Source organism: Lynx rufus, unplaced genomic scaffold, assembly GCF_022079265.1.
Source record: "Lynx rufus isolate CCGP_SWC_20201006 ecotype Redwood Valley unplaced genomic scaffold, mLynRuf1.p SCAF_15, whole genome shotgun sequence".
Lineage (NCBI taxonomy): Eukaryota > Metazoa > Chordata > Mammalia > Carnivora > Felidae > Lynx > Lynx rufus.
Genome location: NW_025814829.1, coordinates 49,863,117 through 49,880,126, shown reverse-complemented (window position 1 = coordinate 49,880,126; position 17,010 = coordinate 49,863,117). Strand labels below are relative to the sequence as shown.

The 17,010-nt window shown below is 39.2% G+C and overlaps 1 protein-coding gene across 4 annotated transcripts in view; it reads left to right on the top strand.

The window, feature by feature from the left end:
• Positions 1–15,700, top strand: part of PRRC2C (proline rich coiled-coil 2C) — a 98,372-nt gene extending 82,672 nt beyond the window's left edge. For 2 of the 4 annotated variants that reach the window (XM_047077003.1, XM_047077002.1), the window contains exons 26-35: positions 2,453–2,656; positions 4,327–4,439; positions 4,805–4,941; positions 7,196–7,427; positions 7,893–8,000; positions 9,040–9,258; positions 9,901–10,004; positions 10,390–10,516; positions 11,423–11,659; positions 13,724–15,700. In XM_047077003.1, the coding sequence (XP_046932959.1) occupies positions 2,453–2,656; positions 4,327–4,439; positions 4,805–4,941; positions 7,196–7,427; positions 7,893–8,000; positions 9,040–9,258; positions 9,901–10,004; positions 10,390–10,516; positions 11,423–11,659; positions 13,724–13,981 (1,739 nt within the window). In that variant the 3' untranslated portion in view covers positions 13,982–15,700. The remainder of the gene's footprint in view (positions 1–2,452; positions 2,657–4,326; positions 4,440–4,804; positions 4,942–7,195; positions 7,428–7,892; positions 8,001–9,039; positions 9,259–9,900; positions 10,005–10,389; positions 10,517–11,422; positions 11,660–13,723) is intronic. The other 2 variants (XM_047077005.1, XM_047077004.1) reach the window with 1 other exon arrangement.
• The last annotated feature ends 1,310 nt before the right edge of the window (positions 15,701–17,010 follow it).

The window sequence follows — 17,010 nt, the reverse complement described above, 5'->3', positions numbered from 1 at the left end:
TTGTAAACTCTTCTTGCCCACCCCCATGCCCTCCTGTGTGCTTGCAACAACCCCCCCATAGGTACTAATAAGTAATTGGCGAAAAGATGTTTATCTTTTTCCTCCAAATTTTTCTATAAAATTCACAGTTGGATTTTTAGTTTTTAACCTATATATATAGCTAATAGTCCAATTCAGAAATAACAAAGAATCACACGAGCTGTAGATTTTTGTGATCTGTATCTAATTTGAAGGAATTGTTGGCCTAAATCTATTGTGATGACGTGTATTTTCTGGTGAAGAATTAGGGGTAAAGAATTTCCAGTCTGTTATTTGACGAGATGATATCTAGTGGGTTTTGTTTTTTGTTTCATCTGTTTTTAAGGAGAGTCCATGAACACCCCAGGTTAGAAAGTGTTTTTCTTTCTTAAATTTTTTGCTAGTATGTAATCCTTTCATTAAACTATATCTCATTTGGGGACTTTACAGTTCTTAAGTAATTACATTTCTAAAATGCTTGACTCTAGGAAAGTACACCCTTTTACCATATGTATAACCACGTTTCTTATATTGAAAACAAATTTCATTTCAAGCTTTCCCACTATTCTGTAATGTTTTCCAAAGCAACAGAAGCTGCTTTCCAAAAGATATAAAATAATCCAGCACATAATTTACTTTCTTTGGTCCTCATTTAGTGATTGCACTACTGCCTTTCAATATTCTGGCATTCTATACCAAAAGAATTGGTCTTTAGAATATACTACAGTTATTTTGGTGTTATCAAAAGTATGAATCAAAAGTATGTATCAAGACAAGCATAGAGATTCAAATCATAGAGTATTCTATTTCTCTTCCCTCTTTTTAAGACCCTTTCAAGCATTCCCTACCATGAATTTGTAAGACATCTTCATTATACTTAGCATTGTACCCAGTCATTTGGGTGGATAGGAGTTGGGACTGTAAAGCAACCAGGAGGGGAGTGTGGTGGGGAGATTAGGAAATAAAGGGACTGGGAAGGTTCCTACATCTTTCTTTGGACCCAGCTTGAACAACGCAGGGGTTAGGGGCATTGACCCTCCCCTCCCCCGCGCAGTCAAAAAACAAACAAAAACAGACAAAACAAAACCCCAGGATAACCTTTTCCCTAGGTATAACTTTTGACTCCTCCCCTCCCCACCCAAATGAACTACTAATAGCCTACTATTGACCAGAAACCTTACTGATACAAGTAGCTGATTAATACATACTTTGTCTGTTACATGTGTTATATACTGTATTCTTGGCAATAAAGTAAGAGAAAAGAGAATGTTACTAAAAAAAATCATAAGAGAAAATACATTTACAGTACCGTACTGTATTTAATTGCGGGGGGGGGGGGGGGCGGGGGGAAGTCTATGTGTAAGCGGAGGGACCGCCCCATACTGTTCAAACCTGTATTGTTCAAAGGTCAAGTGTACTTCTTTCCTCCAGGTCTGGTTCCCCCACACTCTCCTCGATTAAGATAAATTTTTATACTTCCTGCCCAATTATCCTACTGCTAGAAACTCAAGTGGAAGGAAGAACAAACGTACCTTGATCTTGGTCCTCTCTTAGAACATCTTTTGAAGTCTGAAAAGAATGATGATTACATCTCACTTTTTAATCAAATGCCAGTATTGTCATTCCTCCAGTGTTACAGTCATTAAAGCTCACTGATCTACAGAACTAATTGATCCCTCAAGATCTTAAGTTTTATAACTCTACTTATTTACTAATAATTTGTCTTTGTTTTTAAGGTATCATCACATAAATGTATTTTGCTGGTATATATACCAGGAGGGAGGGGACTGACTATAACCTTAAGTTTATATGACTTTTAAGAGCACTTGTGATCTCTAAAGGCTCCTTTTACATTAATGATTTTTAAGGTGCAGCACTTTTTTCTTCTATATTCTTAATGTCTATGCCTTGACCTTAGTAGATGTTTGTAAATATTCATAAATGAATGCGGCTTTTAAGATTACCCTTAAGGTATTTTGCTGGAGAGAAGAAAAACTCTAACCTTTTGTTTACGTGACTTTTTAGGAGGAGTTGTGATCTCTTGAGATGCATTTACATCCTTAATTATTCATAAGGTGCAGCATTTCATCCTTCTGTCTTGTTACATTTAGCCTAGCCATAAATGAATGCTCTTGACCTTCCTTTTCTTTATGATGATTAAACACTATTAGTTGGAGACCAAACTGTAACAACCCTGTAGGCCCTTGGCCACCTTATTTTATGAGTAGTATTTTGAAATTGTCTTCTCTTTGTATTTTTTTATTGTATATATTTCCCCAAATTTTATAGTCTTGTTTACATTTGGTGATTGTTACTTAAGTACGTGGGGAACATAAACATGAATTTGCCAGTTTCCAGCTGGTGCTTGAGTTATTTTACAGTGAACAACAATGGCACTTGAAAATATGCTACTTTCCCCCTCTCCCATGTATAGGAGCTGGTACATACACTACCTCTTCTTTGAGTACAAAATCTACAACCACATCAGACCCTCCTAATATCTGTAAAGTGAAACCCCAGCAGTTACAGACAAGCAGCCTACCTTCTGCAAGTCATTTTTCACAGTTAAGCTGTATGCCTTCCCTTATTGCCCAGCAACAACAGAGTCCACAAGTCTATGTGTCTCAGTCTGCAGCAGGTAAGATTTTTGGGCTTGGGTATAGGGAATTTAGAAAATGAAGACTTTTTAAAATGCTTATATTTTCTCTTTTTCAAATTAAAAAAAAAATTTTGAGCTTTATTTATTTTGAGAGAACGTCAGCAGGGTGGGGAGGGAGAGACAGAATCCCAAGCAGGCTCCACGCTGTCAGTGCCCGACACAGAGCTCAGTCTCACAAAACACGAGATCATGACCTGAGCTGAAATCAAGAGTCGAACTCTTAGCCAACTGAGCCACCGAGGCACCCCTCGAGTTTAAATATTTTTTTGATCTGCTTTGCAAATTTGTTTCCTCATGGAATTTAATGTTATCTCTCCTTGGTAAGTATTCTGGGACTCTTAGCAGTTCCTTATACATATGTTACAAATATATTAGACAAATTAGTGTCTAATAATTGGCAAAATAACTTCTGCATTAGATGTTATTCCAGTCAAGTTATAAAAGTTTGTGATCTGAAACTTGACAAATTGATAATAAAATTTGTGGGGAAGAGTAAACTAAGATTAGCAAAGAAGAAAAAAATAAATGAACACAGTCTATTTCTTGCCTTTCTATTCAAAGAAAGGCATTTTCTATGTGGAAGATATAAAGATTGATTTCTTTAAGGGTCACAGGTATTATTAATAGTTTCTTAATTCATTGCTGGTGAGTGTATAAATTGAACCTAATTCTTTTAGAAAAGTATCTCAGAATATTCTATGTGTATGTACTTAACTGTAGTGAGAGTTTTCACACTTGGGAATCTTATATAAATAAATTTCTCTATTAATAAGAGATACATGTATGAGAGTTTTTATTGATTGCAATATTGTTTATAATGATGACAAATTAAAAACAATATGGGAACTTCTCCAAAACATACTATTATATAAAAACAGCAAATCACAAAATAGTTTATATAATATATAGAAATTTGTTAAGAATCTATAACAAATTCTTTCAGTTATTAAACATCACTTCCTTTGAACTATTAAATTCCTTAATTAGATATAAAATTAGAGTAGGTTTGCCAGTAAGCAGGTAGGTTCATTTTCACTTTTAGTAGATCAGGTCAGATTTTACTAGTTTATACCCCATTGGCAGTATATGAATATCTGTTTTCCTATATCATCACAGGTACAGTTGACCCCTTGAACGATGCAAGGGTTGGGATGCTGACGCCCTACACAGTCAGAAATCCACATACAAGTTTTAGCCCCTCCCCCCCACATGTAACTACAAATAGCCTACTATTGATCAGAAGCCTTACTGATAAACAGTTGATTAACACATACTTTTGTATATCATATGTATTATATGCTGTATTCTTACAATAAAGTAAACTAGAGAAAAAGCGTTACTAAGAAAATTGTAAGGAGAGGAAAAATGCATTTACAGTACTATATGGAATTATTCGAAAAAAATCTGCATGGTTCAAACCCATGTTTTTCAAGGGTCAACTGTACTAGAGTTTTGTTGTTTTAATTTGCATATACCTGTCTGCCAGAAGTTTTGCATCTTTCTACATATCTAGTTTTTCCTTGGCTGTAGTAATTTTCAGAAGGCTCATTTAATTTGAAATCTGCTTCAAGATTTAGTTTTTAGTTACTATTTGGAAAATTCTGAAGTTCAGACACTCACTACTGCTTGTTTTTCCTGATGGTCTGTAGCTCAAATCCCTGCATTCTATATGGACACGAGTCATTTATTCAACACCCAACATGCACGCTTGGCCCCGCCATCCTTGGCTCAGCAACAAGGCTTCCAGCCAGGTCTTTCTCAGGTAAATACCACAGACGTTTGTTTCTTGGCATGCTAATGGTGTAATGATTACCTTGGGCTACAAATAACAGCCTCTTTGAAGTTAAAATCTTCTGTTGACAACATAGGACAATCCACGATTACTTTGATATGTACTGGCCAAATTTTCACACTTTTCCCAAATTTGCCAAACCTTAGTGATTAACAGTGTAGAAAAAGTAACGTATTGAAAGGAAAATTTAGATGTTTACATTTGGTTTCGTTTGAAAAGGGAGCTGATATGCATGGCATTGTTCTTTTATTCTTTTCATATCTCAAATTTTTATTTTCCCAAGTGTTGTGATTTGTGTATATGGTGCTCACGTATTGTTTTTTATTGCATTGCAGCCAGCCTCAGTTCAGCAGATTCCGATCCCTATTTACGCGCCACTGCAAGGGCAGCATCAGGCCCAGCTGGGTCTCGGTGCTGGACCTGCCGTTTCCCAGACTCAGGAGCTGTTCACTTCCTCACTTCAGCCGTACAGGTACATGCTTTTGTGGCCGCTGGGCCTTCTTGCCATATCCCTACTGCTCCTTCCTCCCCCCTTCTCCGCTCCCCACCCCCCCAGCTAGGATGACCCTGTTATAAAAGTACGTTAAATGATTATATGTCATGAGACTCAGCCTCTGGTAATTTCAGTCAAGACTTTACCTAACAAAATGAGACCTCAAACCTTCTTGAAGATGAGGATAACAACAATCCCAGAACAATTAGAAATCACAGAAAATAGCTGCTAACAGACCTGAAAAGGCTCCCTGCCATCTTGCTGCAACAACTAGAAATCTATGCCTGCTGTGGGGTGTGAGCCGAGACCTGGCAGGTGACAGGAGTATGTAAGGGGTCAGGGTTTAGGATGGGGTGTGATTAAAGAGAGAAGAGCAGAATGTCAAAGAACAGAAGCGGTGGTGAGAATGGTGACAAATACAGAAGAAACTGTTTTTTTGATCAAGGAAATCTTTTGATTGGTATGAGTTGCTCGAAACATTGTTGAAAAGTTTGAGGCTACTTTCCAGCTGTGCAAAAAAGAGTTCGGTGATGAGCGATGTCATCCTTAGCCGTGGGAGTTGGAGTAGCTGTGCACTGACGGTCTGTGTCTTGATCCCCATCTTAACGACTGTCTTGGAAGATGTACTTCTTAAGACCAGGACTGTTCAATAGAAATATGATGTACGCTGTGTATGTGATTGTGGCTAATGACAACCATATTAGAAGGCACAGGTTAGCCTTTGAAAGCAGTTGTTTGTATTCCTACATCATTCTGCTACTTCTTGCTCTCAACCTAATCAGCATAATGTTTATTAATATGGAATCCCTGAATTAACTTCTGCCATGACAGGGCAGTTTATAACAGTATGCTTACGTTTTCCCATTTTGTATTTGAAACATAGACCTTCTAAAGATTGGTCGTGACTCCAGGCTAGCATTCCTGCTTAATGGCTTTTGTTTCTGCCACATATGTCAGCTTTAACAAAGCGTAATATTATTTATGGGTAATATTGTCTTTAACCCACTACTTTGATCTAGTTACTTTTTATCTTAGCATTTTTAAAAATATAGCTTGAAGGCCCCTATCCGAGAAGTAAGAGGGTAGTCTGAAGTTAGATTTCAGCATTGTATTTTTTTTTTAACCATTCGAATATGCAATACAGTATTATTAACTATAGTTACACAAAATTGGAAGCAGGCTCCAGGCCCTGAACCATCAACACAGAGTCCAATGCAGGACTCGAACTCAGAAACCGCAAGATCATGACCTGAACCAAAATGGGATGTCTAACTGACTGAGCCGCCCAGACACACCCCTCTCCTGCCATGACTTACTTTATAAGTAGCAGTTTGCAGCCTTTGGCCATAATACTGTGTTGGGCATTTTAAAGTTGCTGAGAGGAGTGCCTGAGTGGCTCAGTCGGTTAAGCGCCCGACTCTTGATGTCAGCTCAGGTCTTGATCTCACGGTTTGTGGGATCAAGCCCCGAGTTGGGCTCTGTGCTGAGCGCAGAGCCTGCTTGGGATTCTCTTTCCCTGTCTCTCTTGCCCTTCCCCTGCTCATGCACACACATGCTCTCTCAAACATTAAACAATAAAGCTGCTGAGACAGTAGATCTTAAAAGTTCTCGTCAGAAGAAAGAAGTGTTTTTGTAACTATGTGCATGTATGGTGACAGATGTTAAATAGACTTGTTGTGGTGATCATTTCAGAATCCAAATACTGAATCATAATGTAATACACCTGAAACTAATACAATGTTATATGACCACTATACCGCAATAAAAATAAACCAAAACTTTGTGGGTAATCCTGAACAACTACTCTGCTTCATCCCATAGAAGTGTGGAGATCTTTTATAAGAAACATATATATAAGGGGAAGTAGTGAAATATAAATAATAAAAGTCAGCTATTAGTGCTATCAATCTGAAAAGGATGTCCATATCAAAGAGAAAACCAGATCTGGTTAAGAGCTTGCTATTGAACACATGACAAGAGAATCATTCTCATTGTTCAAGAGGAGAAAAATCTTACTAGTTTCTCAGGAAGAGCAAGCCTTTTCCTAGAACTTTGTTGTGTACAGGGCTCTAAATCATGACACAAGTGCCTTAGACACAATCTGCATTCTCTCTTTTCTTAATTGTGCTAATGAGAGTGCTTGGTCATTTGGGATACCCATTCTTAAGATCCCCAGATTCCAAAATAGAATTCACTCGCTAACACAAGTCTTTTCTCTTCAATACCTATGTAGGTCTCAGCCAGCCTTTATGCAAAGCAGTCTGTCACAACCATCTGTGGTCCTTTCTGGTACTGCCATCCATAACTTTCCAGCTGTGCAACACCAGGAACTTGCAAAGGCACAATCAGGTCTTGCCTTTCAACAAACCTCAAATACGCAACCTATTCCTATCTTGTATGAACATCAGCTGGGTCAGGCATCAGGACTAGGAGGTTCCCAGCTGATTGATACACATCTTCTCCAGGTAAGATGAACTAGGATCCTACATTGTCATTGTATTCCTATGCAACAGGTTACTTAAAGAAACTGTTTTTATTTTTTTTTTTTATTTATTTTTTTTTTTAACGTTTATTTATTTTTGAGACACAGAGAGACAGAGCATGAACAGGGGAGGGGCAGAGAGAGAGGGAGACACAGAATCGGAAACAGGCTCCAGGCTCTGAGCTGTCAGCACAGAGCCCGACGCGGGGCTCGAACTCACGGACCGCGAGATCGTGACCTGGCTGAAGTCGGACGCTTAACCGACTGCGCCACCCAGGCGCCCCAAGAAACTGTTTTTAAAGAAAAAATGTTAAAGGACTTAATGGCGGGGGAAAGCTCTTTTTACCTAATACTAAAATTCTTAAAAATTGCTTTCAAGTTACACACTTGATGTCTGAATTGGAAATTTTTCAATCTTACTGCTGTTTTCCTACAAAATTTCTCCTAGGCTAGAGCAAATCTTACCCAGGCTTCAAATCTTTATTCTGGACAAGTACAACCGCCTGGTCAGACAAATTTTTATAACACTGCCCAGTCACCAAGTGCTCTCCAGCAGGTAAACTATGGCATGGTAAATTTCCTCAATTTTCTTCATTATTTTATTACTTTTACTGCTTTTGTTGTTGCTTGGCAGTTTTTAAATAGAACCAGGATAGGGGAGATGGTACGATAGTTGTCAGACTTTTCTCTGAGGTTTCCTAGAATTCCATGGGGTCACTGGAAGTAGACCCTGCTCGGTCCCACAACACCCTTTCCTTGGCCACATGAAAGTCAGTTCAGCTGTTTGCCTGTTTGTTTTAAAAGAGTTTCCATGTACTCATTATTGTAACAAAGGATACCATGAATATAAAAGTTCGAAAACCATTTTCAGGATATACAGTTACATAAAAGCGTGAGAGGTGCTTTAACCATTTATGCTAGAGGCGAAGGAAGGCTCTAAAGAACATCACCCTGGTTAATGTCATACTTAGAACAGTGTGGCAGAGTATGACAGTGTAAATGACAGACATGTACTGTCTCTTAGCAATGTCACAAAACTAATCTTTAAAAGTTCGTAGAGGACTGAAGGAGAGAGGCAGACCATTGGTCATTTTCTTATTACTAATTTTGGTGGCTCTTTGGAGGGTAGAAATTCATAAATATATTTATTACCTTATTGACATTCAAGTTAAATACCGTTTATATGAAAACTGAAAGGTTATGTTTCTTATTGTCAAAGGTCATTTTGACCAGACCTGAAAACAATATAGAAATGTCTATTTGGGAAGTGGTAAGAACACTGCTTTCTTAGGTTATACCCCATGATTTTATTGTATTATGTGGTTGTTAGACATGTACCATGGATTAATTCAAAGATAGTCCTGATTATTTTGGTTATATCGTCTGTACTACTAATCTGTCTTAATGTTGCACCTTTAATAAAAGAATGGAGATAGCAGTAAGCAAAAGATTATATGTGAGACACATTAACAGATTGACGTAGTCTGTTTAAAATGTTATTCAAAAGTTTATGAAGGGTTGTATATGTAGTTGTAGGGATGTACATACAGTAGGTATAAGTAAATTGCTGCAGTTACTGTTTGCTTATTTTCTAGGTTACGGTACCTTTACCAGCATCTCAGCTTTCGTTGCCTAATTTTGGATCTACGGGGCAGCCTTTAATTGCTCTGCCTCAGACTCTTCAGCCCCCATTACAGCATACCACCCCGCAAGCCCAGGCCCAGAGCCTGAGTCGTCCTGCACAAGTAAGCCAGCCTTTTAGAGGACTAATCCCTGCTGGAACACAGCATAGCATGATCGCAACCACGGGAAAAGTAAGTGAAGAGAAACCGACAGTTTCTTTAAGAATTTAAGGCCATGTGTTTAGATGTATGCATCTGTGTAGTTTATAAAAATAAATAAAATGCATCGGTTTTTACCACCTTCCAGGAAGTCTCAAACCCCAGGATACTTTTTTAACGTTTATTTATTTATTTTGAGAGATCAGGAGAGAGCATGAGTGGGGGAGGTGCAGGGGGAGAGGGAAAAGGAAAGAGAATCCCAAGCAGGCTGTGTGCTGTCAGTGCAGAGCCCAACACGAGGCTCAATCCCACAAACTGAGATCGTGACCTGAGCTGAGGTCGGATGCTTAACCGACTGAGCCACCCAGGTGCCCCTCAAACCCCAATATACTTTTAAACATCTATTTACTTTTAATGTGTTTGGCTTCCTCTGGTTTTTGCCTAATAACAATTCACAAGTTTTGTGGAAGAATTGGGTTTACACAATCTCTTAAGACTTTCCATCCATAAATTTGGCCTTGATCATTCCATGGTATTTGCAACTTAATTATAGCATTTGTGTGCTGAAGGTTTTTGACCGTTCCTGGATTAAGTCTTCGTATATAGAACACTTAACACAGCATTCAGCTTACGGGATTCCAGAAATGCTGAGTTTATCCTATGCTTTTTTTTCAGATGTCTGAAATGGAACTGAAAGCCTTTGGAAGTGGCATTGATATAAAACCAGGCACACCTCCGATCAGCGGTAGAAGTACCACACCAACATCTAGTCCCTTCCGGTAAAATGGGCATTTGGATTTTCAGATGCTTAAGCACGATTTGTTTGTTAGATCTTACTTACTGTGTCACCAGGTCTGTGGTAAGCACAAGACATTCCGATAGTTGTATCTGAGATGTTAAGCTATTAAATTCTTAAGAATGTGTTTGCTATACTGTATTTTTAAGTTTTTTTTTTTTTTAAATACAGGGCATATCTAGCTAGTTTTCTTTCTCACCTCTGCCCCCTCCAGTGTCTCTCCACTGCCATAATATTTGGTAACTCACCGTGGTAAATTTTCATCAGCTACCACACAGGAAGAATCTACCAAGAGCAACGTCTCTAAAAGTCTGACAGCATTGTTTATTTGGCACTACTGTACTGACCAGTGATGGCTTTTTTCCAAGGGCTACTTCCACAAGTCCGAACAGCCAGTCCGGCAAAATGAACAGCATTGTCTATCAGAAGCAGTTCCAGTCAGCCCCTGCCACTGTGAGAATGACACAACCATTTCCTACACAGTTTGCACCCCAGGTGGGCAGATACGAGTGAGAAATGAGTATTATTTCCTTGCAGATGAGTGCTAATCTGGCTAATTCTCTGATTTCATAATCTTGCCATATTGTAACTAGTTTAGAAACAGAGTTTTTAATGAGAAACAGCTTCTTATTTAACAGTAAATTTGTGACCTGTGTTCTCTGCAATTTTTAGCTAGATACAGGTAGTATCCGTAGAGTTCTAAAGCAGACAAGAGAAGTAGTCAAAAGATTCCCCACACAGCTCTGATCACTTATTTTAGTCCTGTTTCTTTTATCTTTTTTTGAAGAAGTTGACTTTTCAGAGAAGGGTCCCAGTGCTTAAAGTTTTCAAGGTTTAAAGATTTTTTGTTGTTGTGTTGTTGTTGTTGTTTTTTAAGATAACTATGTGTAGTTGAGGTAAAATTTCCAAAAGATGTTCTAATATATGTGTAAAAACGTTGGCTTCTCTTCCCTTTGCTGATCGTATGGAAAGACTAAAATTGATAGTAACTCTCACAAACTAGCGTTTGTTCCTGAAAAAACACTTTATTTGTTGAATTGGTATCATTTTTATTTATCTTCAGATTATGTTTGGTATAAGTGTGTGCCTTTTCTGCAATTATATCTTTTTAAAAAATATCCTAATTAATAGCTTTTCTATCTCCCCTTCAGAATTTGTAGCTGAATGAAATGCTAGAGTCCACTGAAGTGCCATAGCATGCTTTGCCTAATTTTTCTGTTAGATTCTCCAAGCATGGCCTGTTTGTTCTTGGTCCTGTAATAGAATGGCACAAATCCATACACTTCCTTTCACTGGCAGAATGGGCACAGATTTACTCTGAGATAAGCCAACCTTGGTCTAGTTGGCAGAATTTTTTTTTTTTAACAGTTCAATGTTGTATGTTTTGTTTTTTTCACTCAGATTCTCTCTCAGCCTAACCTGGTCCCTCCATTGGTAAGAGCCCCACATACTAACACCTTCCCAGCGCCTGTTCAGAGGCCACCAATGGCACTGGCCAGTCAGATGCCTCCTCCGCTGACCACAGGCCTCATGAGCCATGCTCGTTTGCCACATGTAGCCAGGGGTCCTTGTGGATCACTATCTGGAGTCAGAGGTAATCAGGCCCAGGCTGCGTTGAAGGCTGAACAAGACATGAAGGTTAGTACAGTGTTAACAGCCAACAGAGCAAGAATCTGTCTCTGAACCATGTCTTAAGATGCCTCTGGACCATAACCACATACCCAGGCATTCATTGTCTTAGCAGACTTAACCGAGCTAACTGCTTTTATTCACTCCTGGTTTTTTTTTTTCCTTTTTTTTCCTCCCTATTCCCCCCACTTTTTCGTTTTTGTTTTTTTTTTTAATTTTTTTATTATTATTATTATTATTTTTTTTTTTTTTTGCAACTTTAGTTAGCAAACAAGTTGACATTTTAAACTCTGGCAAAATGAATTACTTTAAAAATACATATTTGAGGGAGATCTGAGTTTAGCTGCTACCATTTTTTGGAAGAGCAAAAAAGCGATACGGATTATTATAGGCTTCCCCATTTTCTTTTTTTTTCCCCCCTTTGGTTTTCTTTTTTATCCTTTCCCCCTCCCCAAACTTAAGATATAAATCATGGTTATGTGAAAACTCTGGAGTGGGTAAGAGATTTTTACCTATCTTGATTTTTCTTCCTTCATGAGTCATCCATGTACAGTTTTCTTCTCAAGCTGTTTCCATGCCCGTTTTTTTGCCCGCCACCTGAGTTGGCACGTCCCACAGCAGATGGTGCAGCTGTAGATGAAGGACTGGGAGAAGCACTTTGGGATCCTTCACGATAAAAGGCACTGATAACGTGATGTTTGCTGATGCAGAAGAGTGCCTTTAGGAGTCTGTGTGGGGACAGATTTTCTAGCGTAAACTGTACCTGTCTGCCTGTACAGCCAGCGGAGTCCATTGATTTCTGTATTTACTTAGACTTGACTTTAGAGGTCTTAGTAATTCTGCCTATTTTGTCACTACGTGTGTGTGTGTGTTTATCATGTCAGACTAGAACAAAGAAACGTTTACTGCTTTCAAATAGGGCAGTGTCCAAAGTAATGCTCTACTCTGAATTAGAAACATGTTCATGATCAGTCGCTTAGAAAATTTGGTTGACTGGCTGGTTTCTTTCTGCATTAATATCCCTCATTTCTCATCCTGAGTAATCAAATTTAAAGACTACTCTGCGGTGAAACTCTTGTTAAATATTATCTACTTGTATTACGGCTGTGTGCCCAGGGATTTCCATCTGTTCATAACTATTAAATATACTTGTATATTTAATACAAGTGTAGAAATCTTTGGAAACTATTTGGCCATGGTTTCCACTTGTGCTTCTGTCTCCTTGGCACTTGATTTTCATATAATGCCCATGTTGGAAATGACAGTAGAGCTTATAACGGGGAGGGGGGGGTAAAAATTTCTTGAATTGCTTTAGATCTTTGGATAGTACAGGTTTCCTATAGAACACGAAGGGCTTTTTTGTTGTATGCAAGAGATACAGAAACTTAAATTTTATTTGTGTACACTACAGTGGTATAATTTACAGAGTGACTGACGTAAGTATATTCTCCGGGGCACGTAGCCATTAAAAGTAGGAGATTATTTTACCAGCTCAGGATGTGGTAGGAGCTATCAGAACTTAGTGATCAAGTGAAGTTGTAGTTACTAATTTCTGACGCTCTTCCCCTGCAGAAGAGAGCTGTGGGAAGAGGACTCAGCCACAAGACATTTGGTCCTAGGTGTTGGTAATGCCACAATATAAGTGCTTCCTTTTCGTTTTATTGTAGACCACATATTGATAACTAGAAGTTTTAAGTGTTACATATATATGTTTTCAAATTTGCAAGCAGCTTCCCTAAACAGAATTTGATATCAATAAGTTTTGTTCCGGAAAAGATACAGAGCAACAGCAATTTCTATCTTCTTATCTTATAAGAGGGCAAACTTTGAAAAGGTGGTGGGAGGTGGTCCTGTTTCCAAATGCTTAAAAAAAAAAAATCACATGGAATGATTACAAAGATAGGAAGAAATCTATCAGTTAAAAGCTGAAAGATCATTGAGGTGCTTTTGGTTTTGGGCCAGACCAGCGAGGGGAAGACTGATTTGTGGTCGGTACGAGAGTGTGAACTGAGACTGATGGATGGGCTTTGGTGGCGCTGCAGCATTTTCAGTTGTTGTTTCTTATTTTTTAAGGCAAAGCAGAGAGCAGAGGTTCTTCAGTCCACGCAACGGTTCTTCTCTGAACAACAACAGAGCAAACAGATAGGAGGCAAAGCCCAGAAAGTGGACAATGATTCCAGTAAACCTCCTGAAACACTGGCCGACCCACCTGGTGTCTGTCAGGAAAAAGTAGAAGAAAAGCCACCCCCTGCACCCACCATAGCCACCAAACCTGTTAGAACTGGACCAATCAAGCCTCAGGCGATCAAAACAGAAGAAACAAAATCTTAAAGGCTGTGGTTTATTGCCGGGGCCGGGGGCCGGGGGAGGGGAGCAGGGAAAGAGGGAGAACTGAGTCGGATAATGCCAGCAGCCAAAGGGGTAAAATGGTCTGTGACATTATCCTGTCCAGAGCTTGGAGGTACACAGGGGACACAGGAGCAATTTACACTGACACACAGCTGCTGCACCAGTAAAGTGAGGCTTTGCCGGCTCGCACCTGCTATGTGATGCACACTCGGTTGACCGCCGTGCATCTTCGGTCAGAATCTATGTACAGATATGCACACGCATCCCGTGAGTGCACAGAATTTAGAACTGCAATCCTTACGGTTAGATGAAACACCAGAAGTAGAGGAAAATAACCCTGCAGAGGAACAGCTGATGCCGAACAGCAGTGATTCCAGCTAATGTGTCAGGTGTGGTCTCTTTGCTCCCTGTGTGCTTTGGGTATGGTTGTAGCATTTGTGGGCTTGGTGGTCAAGAACTGAAGGTAACTGGTGCTGGATAGAGGAGCCTTATTTTTTATTATGGCAGCTTGCTATTTTTGTAACCTTGTGATTGAGTTGAACACAATCAAAGTACAGTAACTGATCTCCCCTTCTTCCTGGATGAGTGAGTAGATGATGAAATGTTGACGTCCACACCCTTGGACGTCCCCAAGAGGGCAGGGTTTGGCTAACCGCTTCTGTTTGAAATGATGCTGTTTTGGTTGTGGCCCGAAGCTTTGAAGTGCTACTTGGCGTCTCCTTTCTTCCACAGAGTTCTTACCGTTCAAACACGACAGATTGGGTAAAATACTAGTTAGATTGAGTCTGGCTTGCCTCCACTCCATCATCTTTGTATGAATCCAATGGGGTTTGTTGGGTTTTGGTGGGGTTTTTTTTGTTTTTTTTTTTTTAACGGTTTTTTAGCTCATGTTCATCAAGAGCAGTGAATACCTAGAACCGTGCCCTTAATGACAGGAAATCCTGTCTGAGAAGGTGCATTTCTTTACCAGAGCTGTGTTGTACCACCCTTTGGGCCCTCTGCTGGAAAAGTAGAATCAAGTCTCAAATAATGCCTTTTTAAATTGTATCCTCTAGTATTCTAGATGTAGGACAGTACTGTATCATACCTCTGTGAATGTAAAATACCTTGTACCTGCTTTATGATACGTAACAGTGACCGTGCTTTCTCAGAGCTGTTTTTAATGACGTTATTCTAGAATGTTTTCTTTCCAGATGATGATTGAGAAGCTAATAAAAAAAAAAAAAATGGTGCCAGGTACCACAACAGTAACAGAACTTTGCTGTTTTCTGGGGGTTTGTTTTTTTACCTGTTTTTTTTCTTTTTTATTAATGGAGCGTGCTGGATGTGTCTATAATCTTGTGCAGATGACCGCAGAACCTGGAAAGGCTGTTGCTGCTATTGATGCATAACATACTGCTATTGGTCTTTTTATATAAATAAATAAATAAATATATATATATATATACATACATATACATATATATATATAAATAATTTGAATTTTTGGAAACCTTAGCTGTGCTGTCAACTTTGGAAAAACTACCCCAGTCGTACCGTGTTGGGTTGGCATTGTACAGAAATTAACAGCCATATTGGTCTAGAAATGTTAAACACAATTTTTTCCATTTGTACAGGGGTAACGCGCTGTATTAAATGTGTAAGGTCTTATCTACATGGGTTTGATTACAGAAACTAATAAAGTATTCTCTAAATAATGAATCTTGGAACTTCTGATCCATTCCCCAAATTTGGAGCAAGAAGGTATGTCATGTACCAAAAATAGTGATCAAGGGTACATTGCACCCGAGGAAGAGATTCTCATCCAAAGACTTGATTTGGCTTTTTTAAGAACTATAAAGCTTATTCAAAGTAGATGTTGTCATGGAAGATATTAGCCGTGGCCTCTGTTGCCAGGGTAGCCATACTCCTTTTGAAAACAAGTCTGCCCAGGAGGAGAGAGATCTTTGTGCATGGTGTGAAGTGCTGAACGTAGCAAAATAGTTTCACTGTTCTTCTGGGCAGAAATTGAACGACCCAAAATAGATCTCGGTACTTAAAACGTTTGCATTTTTCATATTTTTCCTAGCACACTGATAGTCGTCGTCACCCACACAAGCAGCCTGTAAGAGATTTGTTTTATCATTTACTCCTTTTGTAATGTGAAGTGCTGAGGGATTTTAATTGTCTACAATCCCTTATCCAGAACACATGGCTTCCAGACCCAGCTTTCGGAAAACTAGTAATCCAGTCACTGATGACCTGTGTGCCGTCTTTACTCCTGGCTACTGTGATTCTTAATCACTTAGAACACCCAAGTACTGTGAAGCCAAGCTTTCTGTGTAAGGTTTTCTTTCTCAAAGTGTGTTCTGAATTGGTGCAACGGGTAAGGCTAGGATCACAGACTGGTACCAAGAGAGCTGGAGTCACCACTTCACCTGTTTGCCTTCTTACCAAGTCACCTCGATGGCCTTTGTTTTTCATATTCTGACCCTTCAGTTCGATCCTGGTAAATGGTAGAACTTCAGAGTGACTGAACTATGTAGTTTATACTCTGCATTTGTAAGCAACCAGGTACGTTCTGCTCAGCTGGTTGTGCGAATTTGAAACCACAAACACCTTGGGCCCTTTGCCGGGTAGGATCATACAGTGTTAAAAATGGGAACAAAAGCGTGTCCAGTGAAAGTAAGGTATTTATGTAAATGATCTCCACAGTTTGGCCATACAGTTCTTGTTTCTGGCTCTTCTGACGTGTGACTAGATTACCCAGAAGATGTTACAGTCAGTCATCGGTAGTGGCTTTGGTCACGTAACTCTTTGAACATTCTCTGCCCTTTGAACTGTTCTGGTAAGGAGGAACAGGGCGTTTTTGTCCTTAGTCATAAATTGTGCATTATGATGGGAGAGTAAGTGGGGGAGGCGGGTTGGGGAACGAGAGGAGGGTGTAGTTTGAAAAGGCGTTAAATCTACTTATTTTCACAATACAAATTACAGGAAGTGAAGTTCCAGCATACTCTTGGCTGGAAGATGGG